Genomic DNA, 24,670 nt, shown 5'->3' on the forward strand with positions numbered 1-24,670 from the left:
TATTATAGCGTAAGAGCTGAAACAGTTCTTTTACCTCATTCTTATCATCATCAGAAATTCATAAATATTGAGCCTGGATTTCTTCTATCTTTTCCTAGGAAACTCGTTGCGTTGTGGCTTTGAGGTTCACCTTATTCTTAACCGTCACTAATTGTACCAATTCCTACGCATATTGTACACCACGTAGGCATCACTAAGAGAGCAGGATCACTATGTATTCTGCCCTGTGACAACCGCGAATTAAGAAAAAACGTATGTCCACTAACTTCGAGTTATCTAGTAAATAGCTCGTAGACAATAGCACGCACTGTTAGTACAATAATGTAGTAACTCAAAAAGTGGACTTTCTCAGAATCGATGATAAATGAATTACTCACTTCCCGCAAGAAATCATTAAAATTTATGTATATGTTATAGTTTATTATAGACACTTAAGCAATATCTCAAATATATTTAAAAATAAAATGGAAAAAATATTTTTGAATAAGGATATTTTGGCCAGAACTAGCTGATCCAAAGTGTATCTCATTTTGAGTTAAGTAGATCTTATCCCTATTAGTAGATCTTTTGATTGTTTCTTACAATATTCAACTGACGGTTTTTTTGACGTGTAGAGAATCAAATTTCACGTCAGTAATGATATATATGATATTAAATATCACATATTTTGAGTTACAACACTATTGTAATAGCAGTGCGAGTAGGGTGATGTGTGGTGGAAATTTCCCACTATAAGAATGTTCCAGTGGCTAATTCATATTGCATTGCACAAAAAGTATGGAAGAAATCTCACAATAACATGTCCCAACTCTATTTCTCTGGAACCAGCAATGTCCAGTGGCGCTCCCAAGAGTTCTACTTTTGGAGATTGCTTTTTCTTCTTCTCCTCGAGTTTCAGATGTCTTATCATGTTCTTGCGGATATAGTAACCTCGGTACGCAGCCTGGAATATACGATATCAGTCGAGCTTTGACTCAAGTTATGGCAATGAAGCCATTCTTAAAAGGCATGAGTTCACAAGAATCCAGCGCTGCAAGCACAACTTTGTACTTAAATTGTTTATGGTTAAATTTCAACAATATATTAAACTAGAATATAATTTAAGGCACTACTCAGTCCATGTATACTTTATGACAGCCATGTGTACCATCCGCGCACTAACTACTACTATCTTATTTAATTATTCAAACGTGCATTTAGAATGTGCTCGCTCGATCACTTTCAACGCCGGAATATATTACAGTCAACTCTTCTATAACGCGGTTCTCTTGCAAGATTTCCATATAACGTGGTTTTTGCATAATAGAAACCGTTACAGCGCGAAACGAATATTCTGATTTGTATTAATTCCGAGTCTCTAATAGCGCGGTTCCCATAAACGCGAGCAGTGGTTTCTGTATAACGTGAGATTGATTGATTGATTGATTTTATTTGCGTAAAATATGTTTTACAGAAGGTGGTATATTGTAACAGTTTCATATTTTACCAAAACTGGCATGCAAATTTTATTGAATTACATTTTTTTTTTAATTTTATAAATCTGAAGCTAATTCTAACAATGTAACTAGAGTTATTAATTATACATGTAATAAGTAATTGTAAGTTATTGTCATGTCATACAGAAGTAAAAAGAATATAATAAATTCATGTCATTGTAGGTCAAATCAATTATATAGTCAAATTTGAAGAGCTTTATATGAAAAGAAGTTTGTAATGGAGTACAAATTTTTATCTATTAGACATGACATCAGCTTACGTTTAAATAAATAATTATTATTTATATCTTTTATATTAGAGGGTAAAGTATTACACAACAGGGGCGCAAAAGTAGTCACCCTTCGGAAGGTGCTACAATTTTTGCAAATGACGGCAAATGTCAGTACTGCTTTGACATTTCTGAAGTAAACAAATACAAAATACACGCCAATGAGACGTGAATAGCTATACTGCTCAAGAACGCGGGATAATTGTGGAGGGGTCATCGGGCCTTATTTTTTCGAAAACGCCGCGGACCAAACGACTACTGTGAACGGCGAGCGCTACAGAGCCATGCTCAACGATTTTCCCCTACTTCAACTGGACGAATTGGGACTGGAGAACATGTGGTTCCAACAGGATGAAGCGACGACGCATACTGCACGAGTGCACGACTCACGACCGAAATCTGAGGGCTGCACTTCCGGGTCGCCTAATCTCTCGTTCTGGTGATTTTTCTGGCGGGCAAGATCGCCCAGTTTAACCCGTTCTAGACTTCTTTTTATGAGGTTTCTTAAAGTCACGAGTCTATGTCAACAAGCTTCAGACTCTTGAAGCCCTCAAAGAGAATATCCGTCAGGAATGCGGGAACCTATCGCCGGAAGTTCTGGCAAGAGTGATGGAAAATGCATAAATCGGGCCTCTAAGGTCATCAATTATTTATTACCTACATAATTTTTTCTACTTAATTAAAAAAAAGAAATTTTTGGCATCAAATAAACACAATCCATAAGCGAAATTAAAGTTTCTCATTTATTAAAAAAATTACAATCAAAGTACATCGAGTGACAACTGTTGCGCCACCTAGTATTTTTGACATGCATTAATAAATGATTTGTATTAATTCTCTTATAGCGCGGTTTCCATATAGCGCGGCAGTGGCTTCTATTTATTGCGGTATGAATAATCTGATTTGTATTAATTCCGAGTCTCCTAGAGCGCGATTTCCATATACCGCGTCAGTGGTTTCCATATAACGCGGTATGACTAATATGGTTAGTATTAATTCACGGTTTCTTATAACGCGGTTTCCATGGAACGCGGTAAGAATTAATCGTGTTGTAGGAGGGTTGACAATATTAAAAATAAATAACGTTTTACTTTAGATCTACAAACATCTAAATAAGAATATATTTTTTTTTACTTGTATTTTCTCAGTAGCTCTGGTTAATTCGGTGAAAGAAGGTTTAGTCTTCTTATATATTTCTAGTGTGTGTTGTGCAGCTACTTCCCATGGTTCGTCAGCTTGCACCTTCAAGCTCTAAAACCAATATTTTAAACTCAAAGCCTTTTCAAAATGTATCTATTTTATTTTCTTTGTTGTTACGTATTGGCAACTAATTTGGAATGCACATAATGAGTACAGTAAAATTTACCATTACCGCCAAAATCTCCAATTTATAAGCAAAAAACGGCTTATTAAAATTTATAACAACTTTTGTAAAACTTAGGTCTGAGAAAAACCTTATGCTATTAAAAAACAATTAAACAATATATTCACGAATATCAGTGTCCAAATTTTGAAATGAACAATCCTTAACTTTATTGGTGCATTTGTGATATTTGTGTATTTATTTTGACGTTATTCTAATATTATTATTTTGACATCTAGTTACATTTTATAATTATGAACATTAAAATTGAGCGATATAATTATCACTGCGTTTAAATTACTGACTGACTTATTAAATCAAACCCATGTCACATTCTTAAAGAGTTCGTCCATTACATATTTCTGCCGCCAAGTAGTGATGTGAGCGTTGCTGCGTTCGGTTTAGAAGGTTATGAGTTCCTATTACAAACTCGAAAATTTTTTTGTTCGAAATAACGTCTGTTCGAATTTTCATTACACCGAAAACCGAATTATAACGAAACAGTTGTTCTTTGTTGTACACGGTAACTAGGTAACTGTTCGACCATGGTGGCAGTTTATATAATATACCTTCAATATGTTTGTATATTTGGCCAGACATAGTGAAACTATACTTGTTTGTATATGTCAACCTCTGTGCTGTGAGTTGTACAAATAAAATTTCCCAGGGTATTTGTGAACCCAATAATATATTAACGCAGTAAGATTGTTAGGCATAGCGTTATCTATAGTACCTATCTATAGTGTGAAGATAATTTACCTCTAACGATGTCGTTACTTCGACCTTGACGAGGCACGTTTTTAAAATGATATATCCGTTATCTATTTATATACATCATGTATACATCAGTCCATCATTACATGTGTACTCAGTATTGGAACGATAAAAAAGGGCAATTGGTTTCATCATTTATGATTTTTAATAAATAGTCATTTTGGATTTCCCATCAACATTACCTAAAACCGTCGAGGACTAGACATAGGCTGGGGTTCCACTCTTAGATTGTGGATACTTCAAGGACTCGCACGAATAGTTTCGCTTCAAAATTGAAAATGGCGAACGGCTATGGAGAGAAATTCCCTGAACAATAACTTGCGCCTTTTAATCCGAGAGTGAACAAGTATTATGTATTTGTGCAATTGTGCATGCTTCATAGTGGACCTCATCATCACTTTCATCAGTTGAGATAAGCGGTGATTATAATAAAAAAAGCACTTACTGTTAAAGTTGAATTTAGTTGCTTAATATTGTGTCATTACTACACTATATTTTATAGCATAAATTGAGTCTACATAGCCTTAGTCAACGATAAAGCTATGGTTTTGAGATATAGTTTGAAATTCAAAAGAACTGTATCTCGAAAACATCTTATTTATTACAGGTCTTAGAGTGGTTACACACGGAGACCTTTAGCAGCGATGCAAAAGCCTATAAATCCCAAGTTTGTACCGATGCAGTCTCGCGCTTGCATCGCGTTTGCATCGCGTTTGCATCGCTGCTTAAAATCGCGAGCGTGTGTAAAGGTAGACAGACGATTAGCAACTCCATCGCTGCTAAAGTCGCCGTCTGTAAACTTTTTTAAGTGTTTTTGTTATTAGTACATAAATACCTGTTCCAGCAATTTCTTTTTGTACCAATAGTCGCGGTACGCATTTCTGGTTATCTGGCAAACTTTCGCCGTCATGTCTTCATCCAATGGATTGGTGCTCAGGATCCTTTTTAATATTTCTAGTTCTTTTACTTTCTCTGTTACAAAACAAACGTACTAATCACATGTCGCATCCATATTGTATTTAAATTAATTTTCTTTTCAAAACAATTTGTGTTCAGTTATGTGGTTTCTCAGGCGAGGCTTTGAGGCCATAGTCTGCCACCCTGGTCCAATGCGGGTTGGGGACTTGACAAGTTTCTCGAAAGTTGTGAACTTTCTTCGACGAGCAGGTTTCATAACTTATTCCTTCTTTCTCATGACAAATTTCCGAAAAACTCAGAGCAGCCCGGATTCGAATCCACGGCGTCTGCTTGTCAAATTATTAGGCTACCACGGCTCTTCAATAGACATAAATTGTAGCAAACCAGAAATTGCATCTTGTTACTGTTTTTCGTCGATCGAATAAAATGGGAAATTACAAAACGGTGGGTATGATATAATAGAACCACCGGACAATGAAGCCAATGCAATTCATTCATATCAAATTTCTTATTTCATATCTGATAATCTTCCTAATAAGTAAAATGTCTTACCTGTCCCTTCAGTAGGCTCGTCTCCTTCAATCTCCTGTTTAATTATCTGTGCAAGCTGTTCAGCTTCAGGTTGGTTAAACCCGATCTGAATTAGGTGTTCAGACACCGATGGCTTGCAGTCACAAAGATCGTCCAGAATTCTCACTGCTAGAATACCGTGTTCTCTTGTAATTAGCAGTACGGACAGATAATTTGCTATGAAGTCGTATATCCTTGTTGGTTGCGCGCGAAGGACCTAAGTGACAGAATGTTTTTACCGTTCACTAATATAGGTACTTGAGTAATTTCAATAATTAACAAAGTTGATGCCGTGGGTATTTTATTTTTTATTTGTTATTATTTAGGAAATGAAACTATTTTTCCGGATTTAAATCGCCTATATTTGTTTTTTCAAACAAACCAATGCCAACGTTTCGGGCCCTTTACAGGTCCCATGGTCACGGTTGACTGAACTATCGACTGTGAACTGGCAACCTAATCTCAATTTAGACACCTTTACAGGCTGAAGAAAAAATCATTTATATAGCATCTGGTTTATTAGATAAAAATACGTAGTGTACGTACATACATGCGTAATAAAAATATTTAAAAACTACGTATTTTATTTAATACGCCTGATGCTAAATGAATAAATGACACAAACAATTTTTTTCTTCATCCTGTAAAGTTGTCAAAATTTAGATAGTACCGATTGCCAGTTAACAGTCGCCATGTTATTGTCGCGGCACTGTTTGAGAAAAGTTAATACAGTTGGGGCGCGCGCACTCGCCGGATTTTATTTGCAACGTCCAGTCAGAACATATCGAGTTCTTAGGTTTTCGCGATTGTTACGCGAAATATACGCGATTAAAATCCGGAAAAATAATCGCGAAAACCCAAGAACTCATTATTATTATTTTATAATAACGCACATAATCAACATAGCTCCACAATAGAGAAACCCCGTATCGCGGGTGCCGTGGACATATACATAAACAACCAGACATTACACCCAAACTCACGAGAGAATGCAGGCTATATAAATATTTCTCCCAGCCAGGGAATCGAACTTGGGACCTCTGCCTCGGCACGGCATTCCTTCGAACGGTTGTTCGAAGGAATTTCATTAATCATCAACTCATTTATACGTCTCACTGTTGGACACGGGTCTCTTCTCAAGAGAGGGTTTAGGCCATAGTCCGCCACGCTGGCCCAATGCAGGATGGGGACTTCGCACGTTTTCCAAGGATTGTGAACCTTCTTCGATGCTTCATCACGATATTTCCCTTCACCGAAAAGCTTTTGATAAGTTTCAAATTAAATTTTGCACATAAATTCACAGGAACTCAGCAGTGCGAGTCTGGATTAGTAGGTAAAACCAGTAGGCTACCACGGCTACTTGGCTATTTCAAGACGAAAGGCGTGAAGAATGTTTTGTCATCCGAAATGGTTTTTGGATGTGCTTCCGAGACTGAGTACCTAAGTAAGTATATGTCAAGTTTGAAGCTTCATTCGCATCATGCGTTTTTTAATTTAGTCGAGTATTGCTTATTTGACTGTAATTGTTTCGGAGGGATGTCGGACGGAGAAAGGGAGTAGACGCCATGTAAAGAGCCCTAAACGTTTGTTTGCAAATATACAAAGTAGATCTGGAAAATCTAGTTTTATTTCCAATGGATAAGGGCGTATTTATTCTACACGAATTCGTTAGCCCGCGCGGCCGCTGCGTGGTCGCCGAGCGGTGGCCGCGTTGCTGCCGCGCAGCAACTGCGTGCGTCTAACTGTCATGGCAAAATAAGCTCTGTTCGTTTAGCTTTTACATTTTAGCTTGGCTTTTACGAAGGCGTGGTAACTGGGCGGCCGTGCGAAATCTATCGCCTCGTGTAACTATAATTCAAATTGATTTTCAGCAAAAGAATTTATATCTCTTTTTTATTTATATGCACGGATAACATTCATGGATGAATATTAATGACAAAAATGACAAATAACTGACTCATCCGGGACATGACGAATTTGTTTTAATAAGTAATTCCCCGCTGCTTTAGGGAGTTGTCATAATCATCATGTTTACTGAGAATTAGGCTCATTAAATAAACAACACCGCAAGTTCCAGAATAATGTTTTATGATTTAAAAACAACAAGAATCTTTCGGTTTCGGTGTTAAGGGATTTTTTTTTTCGTTTTTACTAGGAATAGCACAGACTAGCTACGTAAAATTATCATGGTTGGATAGAATTCTTTGATATCTAATATGCAAAGTAAGTTAAATGTATTTTTTTATGTTATTCACTTGATAAGTTTAAAAAAACCGAATCTGTGTCTTATTAATGATCGTTACTTTACTAAGCGGCCTGGAGATATCAAAACAATGGTTGATGACATATCTACTTTGGCAGATAATGGACCTAACAGCCTGGATACGAAGCACGAGAGCTCATCATGAGCTAATAGCAGGTAATCATTTGAGATAAAGAGATTGCCCAGATATTTCTGGCGCTAAATAGAAATGTGAGCAATTACAGCGTTTCGGTTTTGCAGGGTACGGATACTGGTGAAATTACAGGCACGTGGGACTTGCCCATTTATGTCTCTGGGTGTCAGGCGCAGTGACAGTGCCCTTTAGATCTTTGCGATGTAAACTGAGTGGCACTGTTACTGCTATGGACAGGTGAGTCGCTTAATCAGCGCGCACGAGTTGTTTGTTCCATCATTTGATATCATGAAAAAAAAAAACTTGCAACGTTAGTGGGTCTCGCGTGATTTCCATAGAAGGCATTTCTGGTTTAAACTATCTCACCTCTCTGGAGATATCGGACATGAGCTCCCTGAGGCCTTCTGGGACGGTGAATACGTTGGAGCATCCATGTTGCTGTAGTAATTCATTCATATTCTACTGTATCCAAGATTTTCTTCATTTGACACTTACTTGACGTTTTGAGTTTCGTTATTCTTTCTTCTTAATAGACTCCGCAAAAAACATCAAATGTAAAAGAAGACGGTTAAATTTCACGGAGATTGGACTCATAAACTCGCTTCTTATTTTCTTCCTTTGTCTTTGAAGCGCGGCTTGGGACCGGGCCTTAGAGGATGGAAAAGACCGGGCTGCCACAAATATAACACGAAAAAAACACAGTGACAGTCATGATTATTTTGGAACCCTGCTAAATTTAAGTTCAGTACAAAACAGCAGAAGATCTAATTATGGTTTGAAGCATTATGTATGGGAGTCATCATACCTATCGAAACGAATTTGCATTAAGCCGGCTGACCGGCTGCCAAACGCGCTATCTTTCTCGCTATGCAATTTGCTCGAGTTGCATGGATTAAAAGTAGTTTCTTACGCTGCTTTCTCAAGCCGATTCGTACTTTATAAGTGGCCTTCCACGTTGGTTAATCTTCTGGCTTTTTGGAGGATGTGATCAACATGACTTTGGATAAAAGACCACACGACGGAAACGCAAAGTATCTCAGAAGAATCCTTCCTGGAGTACAGAGCGTGTTAAAGATAGATAGGAAAGTCCACTACACTCCAGGGCAATTACTTAGAAGGTGTAAATACTTTAATGTGAAGTCTGAATGTAATATATTTTTAAACTTTTCTTTTTGGTTTAGGTTTTGATCCCGGGTTCGATTCCCGGTACAACCAATTTGTGAAATGAACTTTTCTAAATTGGTTCTGGTACGGGTGTTCTGGGTAGTATTCTGTAGTGAATTCCGTTGCTCTGCACAGTTCAGAGAATTCTCTAGTTTGAGACCTGAGGTTTGGTTGTCTGGCACATTACTATTTTAACCGACTTCAAAAACGGCGGAGGTTCTCAATTCGGTTGTAAGTTTTTTTTATTTTTTATTTTGCATATGTTACGCGATAACTCCGGTATTTGCGAACCGAGTTCGATGATTCTTTTTTGTTGGAAAGAGGGTACCATTTAAATTTGAACAAAAAGGTGGCGGTGGAATCACCTCCAAGCGTGGCAAACTAGGGGATGAATCCGTTTTCACGTATTTTACGGTAACCGATTTCTATAAAACATGGTAAATAAATAAGGTAAATTTCACGAATTATTTGAGGGCAGTTTTTTTAGTACTCTGTATAGAGATTATTATAATTGTATACTTTTTTTATTACTTATAAGTCAATGACTTATAGGAAATAATTTCACCACAATCTCACTTGATGTTTAGTGACAAAATGTAGTAAAGACTGGATCATGCTTTGCTTAGAAAGTGTCTATTTGCTCACGCCTTGTATATAAACGAGTGCTGCTTATGTTATCTTGCGGTTTTCCTTATTTAACTGCGAAACTCGAAAGTAATAATTGAAATTCTAAAGTCGTACCGTTCACTAAAATACGTCTATTTAAATCTTTTGAATATACTACTTTATACGATATTAAATGAAATAATAGGGATTATGCTATCTTTTATAATCCCTACTATTTGTTTCTATATACGTACCTAAACTACAGTGACTAATAAGACGAAAAGTCAAAATCGAGCAGTAGTGTGAGTTATCAGCGAGTTGTAGAAAGATCTTTCTTGTGTGTGTATTTTTTGTGTGCGTTTGTGTATTTTATATGGCTCTAATATTATTATCAAAGCAAAATTTGTAATGCAATAGTTTTATTAATATTAAATTGTTAAGTTCTTAGGTTTTGCCATTGTTACACGTGAACAATAAAACTTTTTTTCGGATCTAACATGCGTATTTGTTTTATGTCATGGTCAATCACCCGTGACCACGGAACCTGTAAAGGAACGTTTTTTATTTAGTAGTTGCTTGCTTGGACGAAATAAAACAGTAGTCAGGAACAGAAGTTACAAATTTATTTTCAAATTAGTCTACTACTGTACATTTTGTGGTCTCTTAACTTGTAGGTAGTTTAGTGCGCTTACATAGTAGCGACGGTAGCGCCACCATCGTCGCGGTGGCGCTGTCGTGATACACTTTACTGCACTCTGATGCGTGGCTACTCAATGGCGCTATAACCGGCGTCGTGGCTGTGAGTATTGGTATGAGCGCAGGTGCGCGCCGGTGCTGATGCGCTACAGATTGTTTGAAAAAATAGAAAATATATCTACGTCATTTAAATCCGAAAATATAGATTTTCTATTTTATTATAATTAAAGGGTTTATAGAATGCAAATGTTAGCCTCATTTTGTGTTATATGTAGTCTAAATAAACAGTGTCCTGGCAACGGACCTCGGCCATGAAACTAGGCGGGCATTGTGCTGACGGAGTCAGAATGTAATAACAGGCTCTCCGCTCTGGTGAATGTAAATAATCCCCTGGTCAGGTAGTCAGACGACAAATTTATTTGTCTTTGTTTTGCCAAGAATTTGTAATTGAAAGTGAAGTTTTAAATGCTGAAGCTTCGCCCTTATCATCAACATAATATATTATTATAAATAAGAGTAGCTCATAGTAAGTACATGTATCATGTCATTTTTCAATATTATATATCGTCGTAATAGAGTGAAAACGTCGTATGTGATAACTTTGTAATTTTTCAGGACGAAGATAAAAATGTGGTGTAAAATGTAGGACGTAATAATGTCTGGAGTTAGCATTTTAATTACTAAAATTTATACCTCTTTCGGATACTATATTACTTTAATAATATATTCGAGCAAGACGTTCATAAGTTTTTCTTCAACAAAAACGCGTATGCGAGGTTATCGCTCTAAGGCCTATCTATTTCTTTATTTGATAAGTTAAAGAATAATTTTAGAAATCTATAAAACACAAACACACACACATGACACCACTGCACGATTGCCTAGGCTTTAGGTATTTAGGTATGTGTCTATTATCTATAATCCAACATTACACTGATAGTACCTATGTATATAGGTACATTATACTTTCTTATAATAGACTATAAGTTACGTATATTTACGTATAAATTAAACATAAACAACAAACAATATATTTGGCTATTATTAAAGTATAAAACTTGACATGTGTTTTTGAAACGTTTCTCACTGTACGAGTACGTTAAAATTATGAAAGCGAGGAGTTGTGTCAGCTGTCATAAACACATTTGAAGTTGATATATCTGTCAAAGTCCAAGACAAAGTCAAACAAACATTTATTCCGTAGGTAAATTTTTTACACTTGAAGACGACATTTTTCCCTGAGAAGAACGAGCAAGAAACTTTAGGGATTGCTCTTTTCTAATAAGCTTAAATGCTTTAAAATACATTTTGAATCGTTTTTGTGTGGAATCTAGACTAATTTTGTCTTTCCATAGATCTTTATTTAACGCATAGTCTAGAATTTTATAATGACTTTTCAATTAAAATACTTTTAATGTAAATTTTAAACTTAGGAAATGGTAATCTTAATATATGCTCCGGAATCTTATTGTAAAACCGTATACAGTTCAACATAAAAGAATCGTTTACCTTAGTTAAACGAAATCGTGGTCCCATGAGTTTGGACTTAGTTATAAATTTCTAAGGTTGTAAAAAAACTACCTGAAAAACTGAAACGTATTAAAAGACGAAATGTTTTATACCTTCCCGGTACCTATATGGGTAATACTTACGTATTGGGGGTTAATTCTACTATTCATGTAGAGGAACTTCTTTCGAAGACTTTTTTTTGTTTTTCTAAACAAAAGATAAAGATTTCTATCTTGAATGTCAACGACAAGTAATTAATAACCTTAATTCTTACCTAACCTTATTCCTTATGCAGGTTGTTTCTTTTTCTACATTGAAAAACATTGACTTTAATCAAGTTACCGTATATAATTAAAAAAACTAAAAAAAGTTAACTGCCTCCGTGGCCGAACAGTTACCATGCCGACTGCCACACAGAGGTTCGGTCCCAGTTTCGATTCCCGGGTCGGGAGAAATATTTGTATGGTCTACATTCATTTCTCTCGTGAGTTTGGGTGTAATTTGTGGTTGTCTATGTGTATGTCCATGGCACCCGCGACACAGCGTTTCCCTAGTGCGGGGCTACGTTGAGTGTGTGCGTTATTTATTTAATCATATTTAATTTAATCATACTTTATGGTAAGGTGTAATCACAAAATGATTAAATTCATTAATTAACATGGTTGCTGCAATCGTTACAATGCAAATGTTATAAGGAAACAATCAATATTTTTTTCATTTTAATCGCTGTTTTTCGGTGCAACATTGTAATAATTTATGATATGAACGTAGTGGTGATTATATTATTATTTTATTTAATTATTCTTTTATTTTTAATTACTTAACTTTAAGTGGCACCGGGCGGGCTGTATTGCTCGCAGAACAGATATTTTATTACATTTTAGAAGCAGCAGAGCTCCTTGTGAAAGAGTGCGTCCAGGGAAGTACTGCCTTCTTACCTATTTTTGCCGCCAAGGGGTAATGTGAGCATTACTGCTTTGAAGGGTAAGGGTGCTGGTGAAATTACAAGCACATGGGACTTGTTAACTTATGTGTGAGGGTGTCGGGTGTAGTGGCATGCCCTTCAGATATTTGCAATTTAAAGCTCTGAGTGGCACTGCAACTGTTATGGATAGGCGTGTCGCTTACCACCAGGCGCGCGACTTCTTCGTCCCGTCATTTGGTACCATAAAAAATATTTAGCTTTGAACCATTGTCTTCGAAGAGAGACTGCCTCCCTATGTCTGTTCTATTGCCTGTATTACAATGGCCAATGTTCTAAAGGACTGTTTGACATGATGTCAACAGTAACATTTTATCATTGCACCGCTCGCTGACGGTAGGGAGTCCAATCTCATACTCTGGAATCGCGTCGATCTCGTACACTAGGGTTTCAGAGCTTCCTCACACGTGCATTCCACACCCTGTCGAGGTTTTCCCGCAGAAATACAGCATGGAGTCCTTCAAAAGGTGTTTGAGACGGGTCCTAAAGCGTTGGCAACGCGTTCGTGACGCCCCTGATGTGTGTGTGTAGTAAAAGTAAATTTAGTTGTCGAATGGCGACCGCGCACCGGGAGAAGCAGCGTGGGTACTATACCCACAGGGTGATGACCTGACCAATGACCTGGTAAAGGTTGCAGGAATACGCTGGAAGCAAGACTTGTGTAGTGGCAATCTTTGGGTGAGACCTATGTCCAGCACTTGAAATGTTGATGTTAAATATAATGCTTTTGACTTTTTTACGTTTGATTCCGTAATATAGACGACTGAACTCTGAGAGTAGACTATTCTTTTGTCTTAATTACCGAGTAAACTAGACCTATGCCTTCATAAACCTATACAAAAGATTAAGAAGTAAAACCGCACTGCGACAGCTCTTTTTAAAATGGGTATTCGTACGTGACAAAGCCCTATTGCAAGAATGAAACCGTTTCCTACTAGAATATAAGTCGTAATGACATAGACATAAGTGTCATGATATTTGAATGGTGGTGCAAGTAGAGATAAATATTAATTGAAGAGGGTATGTACCGACTATGAATCATTTGAAATCTGTGCAGTGGACGGTGTGGTTGTCAATTAAAGTAAATATTAATTTGAAAGTCAACGAACATTACGTATAATATTTCGTTATCATTACAAATAGTGGATAACAACATGTGTCTGTGAAATATCGATAAAGCATTGAGTAAACATTGATACATCGATAAAAAAGCAGTGCGTTAATGTTCCTTGTGGCGAGTTACAGAGTCAAACTTATGTTTTGTTGACGGATTTCCTTTGGAAAATGCTTCCATTAAACTATGTAAAATAAATGACAATCGTGTGCCTATTTAGAAAGACTGTTTAACATTATAGTGAGATGATAAACAATAGTGTATAAAACGAGACTGTGTTCAGTGTTATTACCGCTTGACCATACTATTTGACCTTCAGGTTTTGAAATAAAGTTTATTTAAGACTGATACAAAAGGAGTAATTAAAATGAATACCGGAACCGCAAAAGCAATAGCTATGCTATCGCTAGGCCTCGGAAGTTTCATAATTGGAATGATCCCAACTTGTTTCTCGGAACGAACGAGGCAACGACATCCCTTAATTTTATCCTGTCTTCTGTGTTTTGGAGCAGGTGTGTTACTGTCTACTTCTTTAGTCCATATGTTGCCAGAAGCTAGAGAAAAGTTGCCAAGTTACACCGAACTTTTTCTTTGTGTCGGTTTCTTACTTGTTTATCTAGTTGACGAGGTTGTGCATTTCTTCTATGGCGGTGGTGAAGGACATCATCATGGACCTACAAGAAGTAGACGAGTGTCAGTAGCATATGGAAGTGTGGAAGAAACTAATTTAGTCCCGAGTCAGAGTGTTAGAGAAGGTGACAGATGTTGTGGAGATGCAGACAATCCAAGAATGTGCCATGTTAGTCATACGGAACCCTGCAATAAGAGTTCTTCCGGTATTGTTGGGTTGTTATGTGCATTGTTCGTTCATAGTTTTTTGGAAGGACTCGCTATTGGTTTGCAGGAGAGTGCAGCACAGGTATGTTAATTTTTCCACCGTACGAACAATGTCTTTATTTAAGTCAATTGCTATTTTTTTTAGCTAATAGATTCTTATGCATATTTTAATTTGCTTTAGGGTACTATGTATGTATGTACTATGATGTAGTCTAATAGTTTGACCAACCGCCTTTCAAGCAGAGAGCGTGGATTCAAGTCCGGGCTTCGGAATTTATATGTGAAATTTACCATAAATACATCTTTCATCGAAAACGGTGAAAGATTTCTTTATTTCCTTTTTATGATACCAAGTGACATGACACGCCTGTCCATAACAGTTGCAGTGCCACTCAGAGCTTTAAATCACAAAGATCTGAGGGGCACTTCCTTCCTACCTTCCGGACAAACACGTGTAAAGCAATTTAATGACTTTCGTGATTCTCAATCCGTATTTGGCTCGAATAGGAACTGCAGCCTCCCATTGTGACAGGAGGCCTGTGCTCACCAATGGGACTGTGTAAAGGTTAACTATTATTGTATACTATCAGTGATGTGTTTGATTACGAGTCATACGTTCAGTTAACTTCAATAGTCGGAATTGAGGCCAAGGAGTTATAATTTTAAATGTCGTGTTTGTGTTTTTGTTTGGAACTGAAGTAGTTACGTTTTACTAGGTTATTTTGTGTTAATTTATTAAGTCAATTCAAACAAAAGAAAGATAAGAATTCCAAAGATAATTGTAAGTATTTCTGTATAATGAGTAGGTAGGCTTTATTATCAGTAACGTGACCCAATAATATAGTTATAATGATAATTACGGAAAACCGTTAATGTTGAAAAATGAAAACTGCCGCTTTACGAGGAGGCTTGTTCTTCAAACAGGAACATGTTATGCAATCTACATTTACTGGTAGTGATGCAACGGAAGTGTCATAACGGAAACAGTTGTTAAAAGCAAATCTTAGCGGAAACGGAAACGGAAGCGAATTCGGTAGCAGAAGTACGGTAGATAAAATAGATTTCAAGGAAATAGTTCCAAACGGGATATGTTTTTCTTTCATAATTTCACCTTTAGTCCCACTGCCGAGTGATCCACATACGCGCTTTATCCGTCGCGAACGTTATAAACTTCCGATTAAAATTGCGGAAGCAGAAACGGAAACGATGTGAAAAGGCGTGCGGAAGCAGAGGTCTGTTGCATCACTAATTTACGTCTGTAAGCCGCGGGCATCACAAATAAAGTATGCGGGCATACAGTCAAGAGCACATCAAGCTTGACGTTTTGTACTTTGGACCGTTCTTATCGTAAGCGGCATAGAGTTGGATTTAAATCTTAAATGTGAAGCTTGACGTGCTCTTGACCCTGTACTAGAGATTGTTGATTTGTAATAGAAGGTCAAGCTACTACAACGTTTACAACACGAACCCCTATTGCTTTGTTTTTTTAGAATTAGAAAAACTTTGAATAAAGAAGCAGTGATTGCAAATATTTTCTTCAGATAAAAGATATACTAACCACTAACCAATGATATTTACAAATAACGCGATAGATAATATGTTATTATTTTGGAATCTCTGTTTCTTTAAGTTTTTTATGGTGTTCAAAGATTTGATTTGAAATAGATTAAATATAAGAGAATAAAAAGAAATCATTTAATCATTAGTAAACGCTACAAGTTTAAACAAACTAATAATTACATCAACTTATAAAAATGTTTGCGAATTTTGCTTTATGGTTTATAGTAAATTGTTTTTCCGTTAAAATGACTGAATAAAATGGCACCTGATAAAAGATCCAAAATTTCATTCTGTCATAACATTGAAAAAATTTTTTTAGTTTTGTAAATAAAGTTAACTAGGTATATTTTTCAACGCCGACTGCAAAATTTAAAAAAACGAAAAAAATGCTAAAAAAACTAAGTATAGGTTGCAAAAAGAATCCTTCTTTTAAAACATTTTAATTTAGAACGTATTAAAAACTTTGGTTAGAAAAGAATTTTTGTAAAAAATTTTTGAATATTAAGTTTATTGAATGTCAGGAGTCAGGATGTTTCACTACCATGATATTCAATTATTTTTTGTGAAATTACTCTACTAGTTTTGTTATAATTATTAATAGTGATCTTTACTTAGAAAAAATTCCTTCGATCCGGTTGGATTCGAACCGACGTCTTCTAACAAACCGTGCCAAACGATAAGGCAACTCAGCCACGGAACGAACCAGCGGACCTTATGTATTTTTTTATGCATTTGTAGCAGCATTTTGTTTTGGTTTTTTAACGACTTTTTTTGTCATAGCGCCATCTGTTCGGTCTTTGCATTCATAATTATAACACATTTTTCTAAGAAGAAGTTTCTAAGTGTAATCTTAATTATAACAAACTAGTGGACAAATTTCACAAAAAATAATTGAATATCAATTCAATACAAATTTGATATTTTTGAATATGTTCTACTTTTTAATTTCAGGTCCTCCTCCTGCTCGGCGCGGTGGCATCGCACAAATTCGTGGTCGCTTTTTGCCTAGGCGCAGAATTGTGTGCAAGCACAGGCACTTTATGCGCGAATCTGGTCAGTGTGGTGCTATTCGCCGGCGGGTCTGTCGCTGGCATCGGCACAGGTGCAGGTCTGGAGAGCGTCAGTGCCATACAGGATTCGCCTGCTGTGTGCATTATGCAGGTACGTGGTTCATTTTTGACCAAGGTAAAAGCTCTTGGCGCTACCAAAAGATCACGACAGGAATCATATATCTATTGCTCTCCTTTACGTAACTAACGCATTTGTATTTCGGTAACTTTCTAGATTGGCACGCTGATTTTGCTTAAAAGTTTCGTGGTCGAGTGGTTTGCACATCGGTTTTGATGAGGTTCGGTCCCCGGCCGGGTCAATGTAGAAAAACATTGTTACATTATCTCGGGTCTAGGTGTTTGTGGTACCGTAGTTGTTTCCGATTTCCATAACACAATGCAATGTATTTGATGATATTGTCTAGCAGCAGCAAGTCAGCACTCGGAACTAGTAGAGGCGAAGCTGCAGAGCCTGGAACACCGCCGTAGAGTTGCCAGCTTGTCGGTATTCTACAGGATATATCACTTATTTTTTAAAAATTCTTTCTGATATGGTTGGGAAAGTATATGCTGTTGCTGGTAAGTAATTAAAGCATTTGTGTTATGGAAACGGCAAACAACTACGGTATCACAAACACCCAGACCCGAGACAATGTCAAAATGTTTTTCTACTAAGACCCGGCCGGGGATCTTCTTTCTTCTTTAAAAAAAAAACTACGATAAAATTCCTACGATCCTAAAGAATTCTTAATTGCATTCCCTTTTTTCTTCTCTTTAAACACTCTAGGCAAAACTCTCTCTAACTCTTTATTGTTATGTTTTATTAATGCATCATAATTATATAATAATATAAAAAAGAAAATTAATATTTATTTACAAATTAAGGCCCTCGCCGCGGGAACTCTTCTCTACGTGACTGTAAGTGAGGTATTGCCCCGGGAGCGCGCGCGCTGGCACGAACGCAAGCGTAGTGCGGGTATCTCTCAGTTCCTGTCGGTGTGCATTGGATTCGCTATAATGTACTTGAGTACAAAGTTTCTTGGTAAGTATCACTTAGTATTTCCCGATATAATAATAGATTAATGATGAATAAGGTACACGAAAGGAACCTCTCCGACGCACCTTTCATTTACGTCTGTCGCTCTCTGGACAATAATCAGCGAGTACCTAACGTCGATTAGCAAATCCTTTCACCACTATAGCAAGCATTATAGTGTAATCCATCAATACCATAAGAAGAAGATTATGATTATTTTTTCCTATAAATAATATGTTTTTGATCGCCTACTGTGACATCCACCTAAGGTGGGTGATAAATAACGTCAAATGATATCGTCAATGGTATCTGCGCTATTCATTGTAGTTAGCTTTTATTTTTAAATTCTAATTATGAACCAATAAATAAATACCGTGTAAATATTGTAAACACGAATAAGATAATTATACTAAACTAATCCAAAATAATAAAAACGCCGCATGGTATTTATTAACGAATAATTTGACTGTACTAAGCCTGTAAAACTGTGAAGGTTAATGCAGATCAACTTTTCAAATGGAATTAAACGTTACGTCAAAGTGAGTAACAATAGCGAATATTATAGACGCCAAAACCATATATCATGACGTAAGTGATAGGCGTGACAAGATTACGGTGATTTGTCACTGGGATTTTTTGTAACGGGAACGATAGTCACGGTGACAAAATTGTAACGCTTTTCCCCATCTCTACAGTCCACCGGATCGTATTTTATATTGTATACTAGAACCGTATTAATACCTAGCGACATCTATTGTTAGTTCGTAATACTGCCACTCAACGGTAGATGGCGTCTTGATTAAAAAACCTTTTTAATATTCTTTTCAGATCATGACGCCAACTAGTTCACTGGACAAACACAAATTATATTTTAAATCAAAGCACATGAGAAATGAATAGACCTGTACAGGCCATAATAAACAAAATATTACCGTATTCCAGCTGGTAATCAAACCATCACAAACAAATCTAACAACGTGACAATGAATGTTTTCATAAGTTTAATTTGTTTTACCATCGATGTTTGTTACATAACAGTTTGTGTATGGCAATGTTTATTTAGTTGAATGAAGTACATTTCTATATTTTAAGTACATAATGTTAATTAGGAAAGTCCACACGTGACACACTGAATATTGTCGATCGACAGATATTAAGTGTAAAAAAAATGACATTTAATTTACAATTGTTAATTGTACCAGTATTCTATGACGAATTGAACATTAAGTATTGCTTACTATTCAAATTTAGTACATATTGGTGTGAATGTGAAATTTTGAACATGTGAAATTTTGAACAATAAAACAATTTTTCTGTTTAAGTTTTTATTTTATTTAATATTGTGATTTGATGTCAACAATAAAATTGTGCGGATGCTAAGTCACAGTAACGTAAATAACTAGTTTTTACATTGCATGAGTTATAAATAAATTGTAATTGTTACATTATTGTCACAATTTACACTGCATTACAAATAAAATATAAAATAGTACGTATTGTTTAATTCTCCTTTAATTTTTATTCTAGTCAGTTTAGAAATATTTAATTTTTACGTTTATTATGTTTAGCTGTCGAAATTAATTCTGCTTTTGCGAAATAGGTACTTTGGTTGTAAGTTTCTAATGCAATATAAATGTTATAAAAAAATGTTATATATGAAAGATTTTTATGCGTAACAATCAGTCATTTATAAAATGAGTCTAAATTCAACTGAACTACTAAAGTCATATGCTAAGGTGATAAAATCATATTTTTTAAGTAATTATTAATGAAACATGGCACTTGATGTTGACTTTTGATAAAATGAATCTGTTTTATTTTGAAACTTGCACCATCTGCTTGTTAGAAAGATATAATATAACCCAAATAAGGTTATATATAATTGTATACGTTCAACAAGTTCGTACAATCAGCTATTCAACACTAGATGACGTTGTAGAAGAGTAGTGCATTAGTTTTGAAAGACAAAAACAGATGGCGCTTGATATAAAGTAATAAAATAGATTTGTCTCTGTTTGTTTCACAAGTCGATTAAAATTACACATTTAAACGCATAATGTAATCTGTCCTCAAATAGGTATTATTGCGTTATTTACATCAATATTAATTTTAATGGAAGCGATTTCTACATAAAAACTAATACTCATACTGAACGGAATACCTCGTATTATACAGTATAAATAAAACGACAAATTAATCCTTAAAAGTAACTAGTATTTAAATACAATAAAAGTATTACAAAATAGAAAATAATACAGATCTTTGACTTGACGCGCTTAAACCTAGCAAGTAATTACTGTTACATTAATAACAAAAATTAAAAAAAAATGTTAACTTTGAATAAATATCCTTAAATTTAAGGGGAAGAGAGCATTATCATCAGTGTATTTAGTTATTCGTCCAAAAAGATATACTAGAAAATGAAAAGAATGTCGGTAAAGAATTGTTCTTTGCATCAAGCATTTTCAAAACAGCGCCTAACAACGTCACAAATTTGTAAGTGTTTAGACATCGCTTTTGAGTCGGAAAATATTAGTAAAATCACATTTTGTAGTTATTCCTTAATATGTTTCAAGCGTTTCATAAAAATGAACGATTCCGACTCTTTATAAAATATAATAAAGGCTTACAGGAGTGAAGTGTGCACAAACGGTAACTATTATTGAATACCTGTTAAGCAGAACATAATATCTATTAGATAGATGTAGCAATTATTTTACTTCAAATTATTGCAGGCTATCTGAACAGACTGTACATTATGAACTAGTTCTACATATGTTTTAAATAGGGTCGGTGTTTTGTAGAAGCGTAAGTGATATTTGGAAAAAAAAATTCAGGGCATATTTTAGGTTTTTTACGACCGTTTTCAAATATTAACTCAACACCCTGTTCTAAATTCAATATTGAAATTTAAACTTAATTAAAACCAAATTTTAAAACAGGACGTACATAATTCAAAATAGACGTTAAGTTAAAACCTTAGAGTATGTTTTATGTTTCCCGGAAAAATTTTTCGAAATATCGCTTACGCCCTTTCCAGAAAACATCCTACAATATGGGCTAATCCCGCTCCTCTCCTAACTACAACCATATCTTACATTGTCGTAATTGAGTAAAACGTACGACCCTTTGCTTATAAAAGAAAACACTTCCGACTTATCCTCTACCTTTTTATATACAACGTTATTTATAAAATACTACCAACCTCACAGGACTACATCACTCACATCATAAACAACAACTTTTGTTCCATAACTTTCAATAATTCGTGAGTTTTACTTTCGTACATAAAAATAACAACGTTTTTATAAAAAAAACTGACCTGAAAAGTTTGTGGAATTACATCTATTTGCCAAGATTTGTTGAAATCGGTTACCGGAAAGTGCGCGAAACCGATTTCCTTCCGTAGTTTGACATCCTTACAGGCGGAATATTTTCTTTAAATTTAAATAGGATCAATACTGGGGTACTCTCTTTCCAACAGAAAAAAAGAATCATCAAAATCGGCTCACAAGTGCCGGTGTAATCCCAATAGCATACATACAAAAAAATACAGTCCAAAATAAAAATATTTAAATAGATCGCTTTAAACGGTGATAACTCTGTGCAGTAGCAAAAGAAAGCGCCTGGGTAAATACCAGTCCGAAGCAAAACACAAGAGCGGGGGTGAGGGGTCATCAAGGAGGACTCTTGCTCGTTTTAACTTACTACTTTACTACCAAGCACAGATGTAAAAGTTTATTTTTGGTAAATTCATTGTGTTTTCTAAAAAATCCTGGAACAAAACTTGTTCTCCATGATGCCGTGCTTACAATATTAACAGTAAGTATGTTTGAGTTACTTATTGTTCTTATCATAAGCATGGCAGCATGCTGTTAGTAACATAGGTAAGTAAGGCGATTAATATTTTGCAAATAACGTCCTGATAATAAAGCTCGTGATGTTAACCGAATTACGACAATTAATCGGGAAAGCGCCAATTAGTCAGGAGAGCGAAGAAGTGGTAAAGAATGACAACAATTAATTGTAAAGGCACTGATTCATAAGATCGATCAAAACTATTTACACAACACTACAATACGAGAAGCGTAATTAAAGATATTCCCAAAAATAAATACATTGAATTAATACCGATACTTGCTATGACCAAGTTATTGGCTTGGCATCGGTAACGTTATGTTAACACGACTTTCTTGACTTTGCAACTCACAAAAATAATAATAAAGTAGTTTAATTCGTAATATCTTTTTATTTAGAATCATGATATTTTTACTGCAATGAATTCATCTATCTTTTGTATTATTGATTTATACATCGAACAAACACGAAAGAAAAATTCCATCGATCCGATTGGAGTCTTTGTATGTTGCCTCAACGTGTCTGGACTCGGATATAAAGAAATTTTTGTTTGTGTTCTTACGTTAATTTTGTTTTAAGTATAGACTTCTGAACAGGAGTTTAGGAATATTTTCCTAAAAACTGTTGTCATATGAAATAATTTCTTGTAATTTTTTATAGGTATGTTACTAGGCATATGGCCCAGGGTCAAATTTGCAAAGTTGCAAAACCACGATGTTCTACTAATACTAAATCGGGAAGATTCCACGTTAAATTTGTTCAAAGTCCCACTGGATTACTAGCACTACACCCACAATCAAGTGTCATCATCTTCTTCGAACTTTTTGTTTTTCCTCTTATGCCGTTGTCTCTCCGGCCGTCTTCTGTGTGCATTTTTCCGCTTCGGCGGCGTAATTTGACACTCACAGCCCGCACGCACTTTTATATGGTCCATGGACCAGCCACCGGTGCCCGTCACGTTAAAGTACTTTTCAGTTCGATTCCTATATTGGGGCATCTCCGTATCTGCTGAGTCCCGCACTAACGCATACGTGTACGAGTATTGTTGGACGCAAACCGATTGGTTGTAGAGTCTGGCGTCGACGAACCGACAGGGTTTGTCAACAACGCCTGGAGCACACGATAGCTCGTAGAGTAGTTGCTTATTTTCCCCGTCTCTATAGAGATGGACGTAACGACCTCTTAAGTTCTTGCCGCCTTTTTTTTCCACCATCTCTAGTACTGAGGGGCAGCACTCTACCTTTTCTACATTGGCACCCTCGTGCTGGAGTATGGACTTCATCTCGCGCCAATGTGAGCGCTTCCACGCCGCAGTTGCTTCCTCTTCGTCGGTCCTGTAATGTTCACACATTTTGCAAATGATAAATATTGTGTTAATGTGGTATTCTATTGATAACTAATCATTCACAATTTAGTTAATCGCAGATAGCTTGGTTTTATCATCCCGGAAACTAAAGTAAGGTTAGGATAAACTCATATCTTACATAATTTCATCAGATTGGAAAGTAAAAGCGCAATTCAATGACAATGCTGATAATGATGAAGGTTAGATAAAAATATTTTTTGGTTTTCTATTACAATTACGCCCTCTTGGTAAATTTATATCACAGCGCAATGACCGAGAGCACCGGCGTTTCCACCTTCTTACTTTTTGGAGAGGCTTAGAGACTGTTTTATATGGAGACGGTAGCAGGGTGTGATGGACAAATAAATGTACAAAGAGTACACACCTGTCTACATACAGCACGCGGTGCGGATGGTGCGGCGGCGCGGCGCGGTGTACGCGGCTCACGTTCGCCATCACGTCGCCTGCGCCCGCCACTGCCCCACACAGCACCTGACAACAACAAACAACACATTACATATAGAATTCCATACAAAAAACCCTTAATTCATCCCTTACTTATGTAAACGACGCAATTTACAATTGTGACGAAAGCTAATTAAGTCAGTACTATTTATTTATTAACAACACTAATATTATGTTCACAACACATTTTTATTTTATTTGACTTGGGTGTTCTACACTGTAAACACAACAATTATAAGTGTTGATGGCAATTTCAAAACAACAATCAAGCTAAATTAAAATTTTTGACGCATTAACATACTTGAATAACTTAACCTAGATAGCAATAGGATACACTGATAAATACTGTAGTAACTTAATTAATTAGGTATTTTTAATAATTTTAGTTAGTATTCTTTTGAAAGAATCGATATTATCACTAAATATATCTAAATCACGACTGCTAACATTTCTTTCATTGTCTGTTTTACACATTCATAAAATAGGCGAGTGACGTTACTCATCACCGCTGACTTTTTTAAATTTAAAACAAGTCTGATGGTGTAGGGTGAGGGTTGGTGAGCTGTAAATACAGGCCTAGTCTCTCACAAGAGTTACGACAAATATTATTATTATTAGTTCCTATTTAATGTAATCTCTGCTCCTTTGTGTTGGGATAATAAA

The 24,670-nt window shown here is 35.8% G+C and overlaps 3 protein-coding genes across 3 annotated transcripts in view; 1 reads left to right on the forward strand and 2 right to left on the reverse strand.

Moving 5' to 3' along the window:
• LOC113234941 overlaps positions 1-8,440 on the reverse strand; it is a 12,250-nt gene extending 3,810 nt beyond the window's left edge. Inside the window, exons 1-5 of the mRNA XM_026470463.1 lie at positions 8,153-8,440; positions 5,373-5,607; positions 4,738-4,874; positions 2,900-3,016; positions 794-943 (exon numbers count right to left, since the gene is read on the reverse strand). Of these exons, the coding sequence (XP_026326248.1) occupies positions 794-943; positions 2,900-3,016; positions 4,738-4,874; positions 5,373-5,607; positions 8,153-8,242 (729 nt within the window). The 5' untranslated portion in view covers positions 8,243-8,440. The remainder of the gene's footprint in view (positions 1-793; positions 944-2,899; positions 3,017-4,737; positions 4,875-5,372; positions 5,608-8,152) is intronic.
• Positions 8,441-14,033: 5,593 nt separating this feature from the next.
• LOC113234762 (zinc transporter ZIP3) lies at positions 14,034-19,618 on the forward strand. Its single transcript, XM_026470230.1, has 4 exons — positions 14,034-14,776; positions 17,206-17,415; positions 18,189-18,345; positions 19,168-19,618. The coding sequence occupies exons 1-4, from the start codon at positions 14,225-14,227 to the stop codon at positions 19,182-19,184; spliced, it is 936 nt and encodes a 311-aa protein (XP_026326015.1). The 5' UTR covers positions 14,034-14,224; the 3' UTR covers positions 19,185-19,618.
• Positions 19,619-21,621: 2,003 nt separating this feature from the next.
• LOC113234739 overlaps positions 21,622-24,670 on the reverse strand; it is a 41,717-nt gene continuing 38,668 nt past the window's right edge. The window contains exons 2-3 of the mRNA XM_026470202.1: positions 23,928-24,034; positions 21,622-23,531 (exon numbers count right to left, since the gene is read on the reverse strand). Of these exons, the coding sequence (XP_026325987.1) occupies positions 22,994-23,531; positions 23,928-24,034 (645 nt within the window). The 3' untranslated portion in view covers positions 21,622-22,993. The remainder of the gene's footprint in view (positions 23,532-23,927; positions 24,035-24,670) is intronic.

The sequence above is a fragment of the Hyposmocoma kahamanoa genome, unplaced genomic scaffold (assembly GCF_003589595.1).
Source record: "Hyposmocoma kahamanoa isolate Upper Pololo Valley unplaced genomic scaffold, ASM358959v1 86, whole genome shotgun sequence".
Classification (NCBI taxonomy): domain Eukaryota; kingdom Metazoa; phylum Arthropoda; class Insecta; order Lepidoptera; family Cosmopterigidae; genus Hyposmocoma; species Hyposmocoma kahamanoa.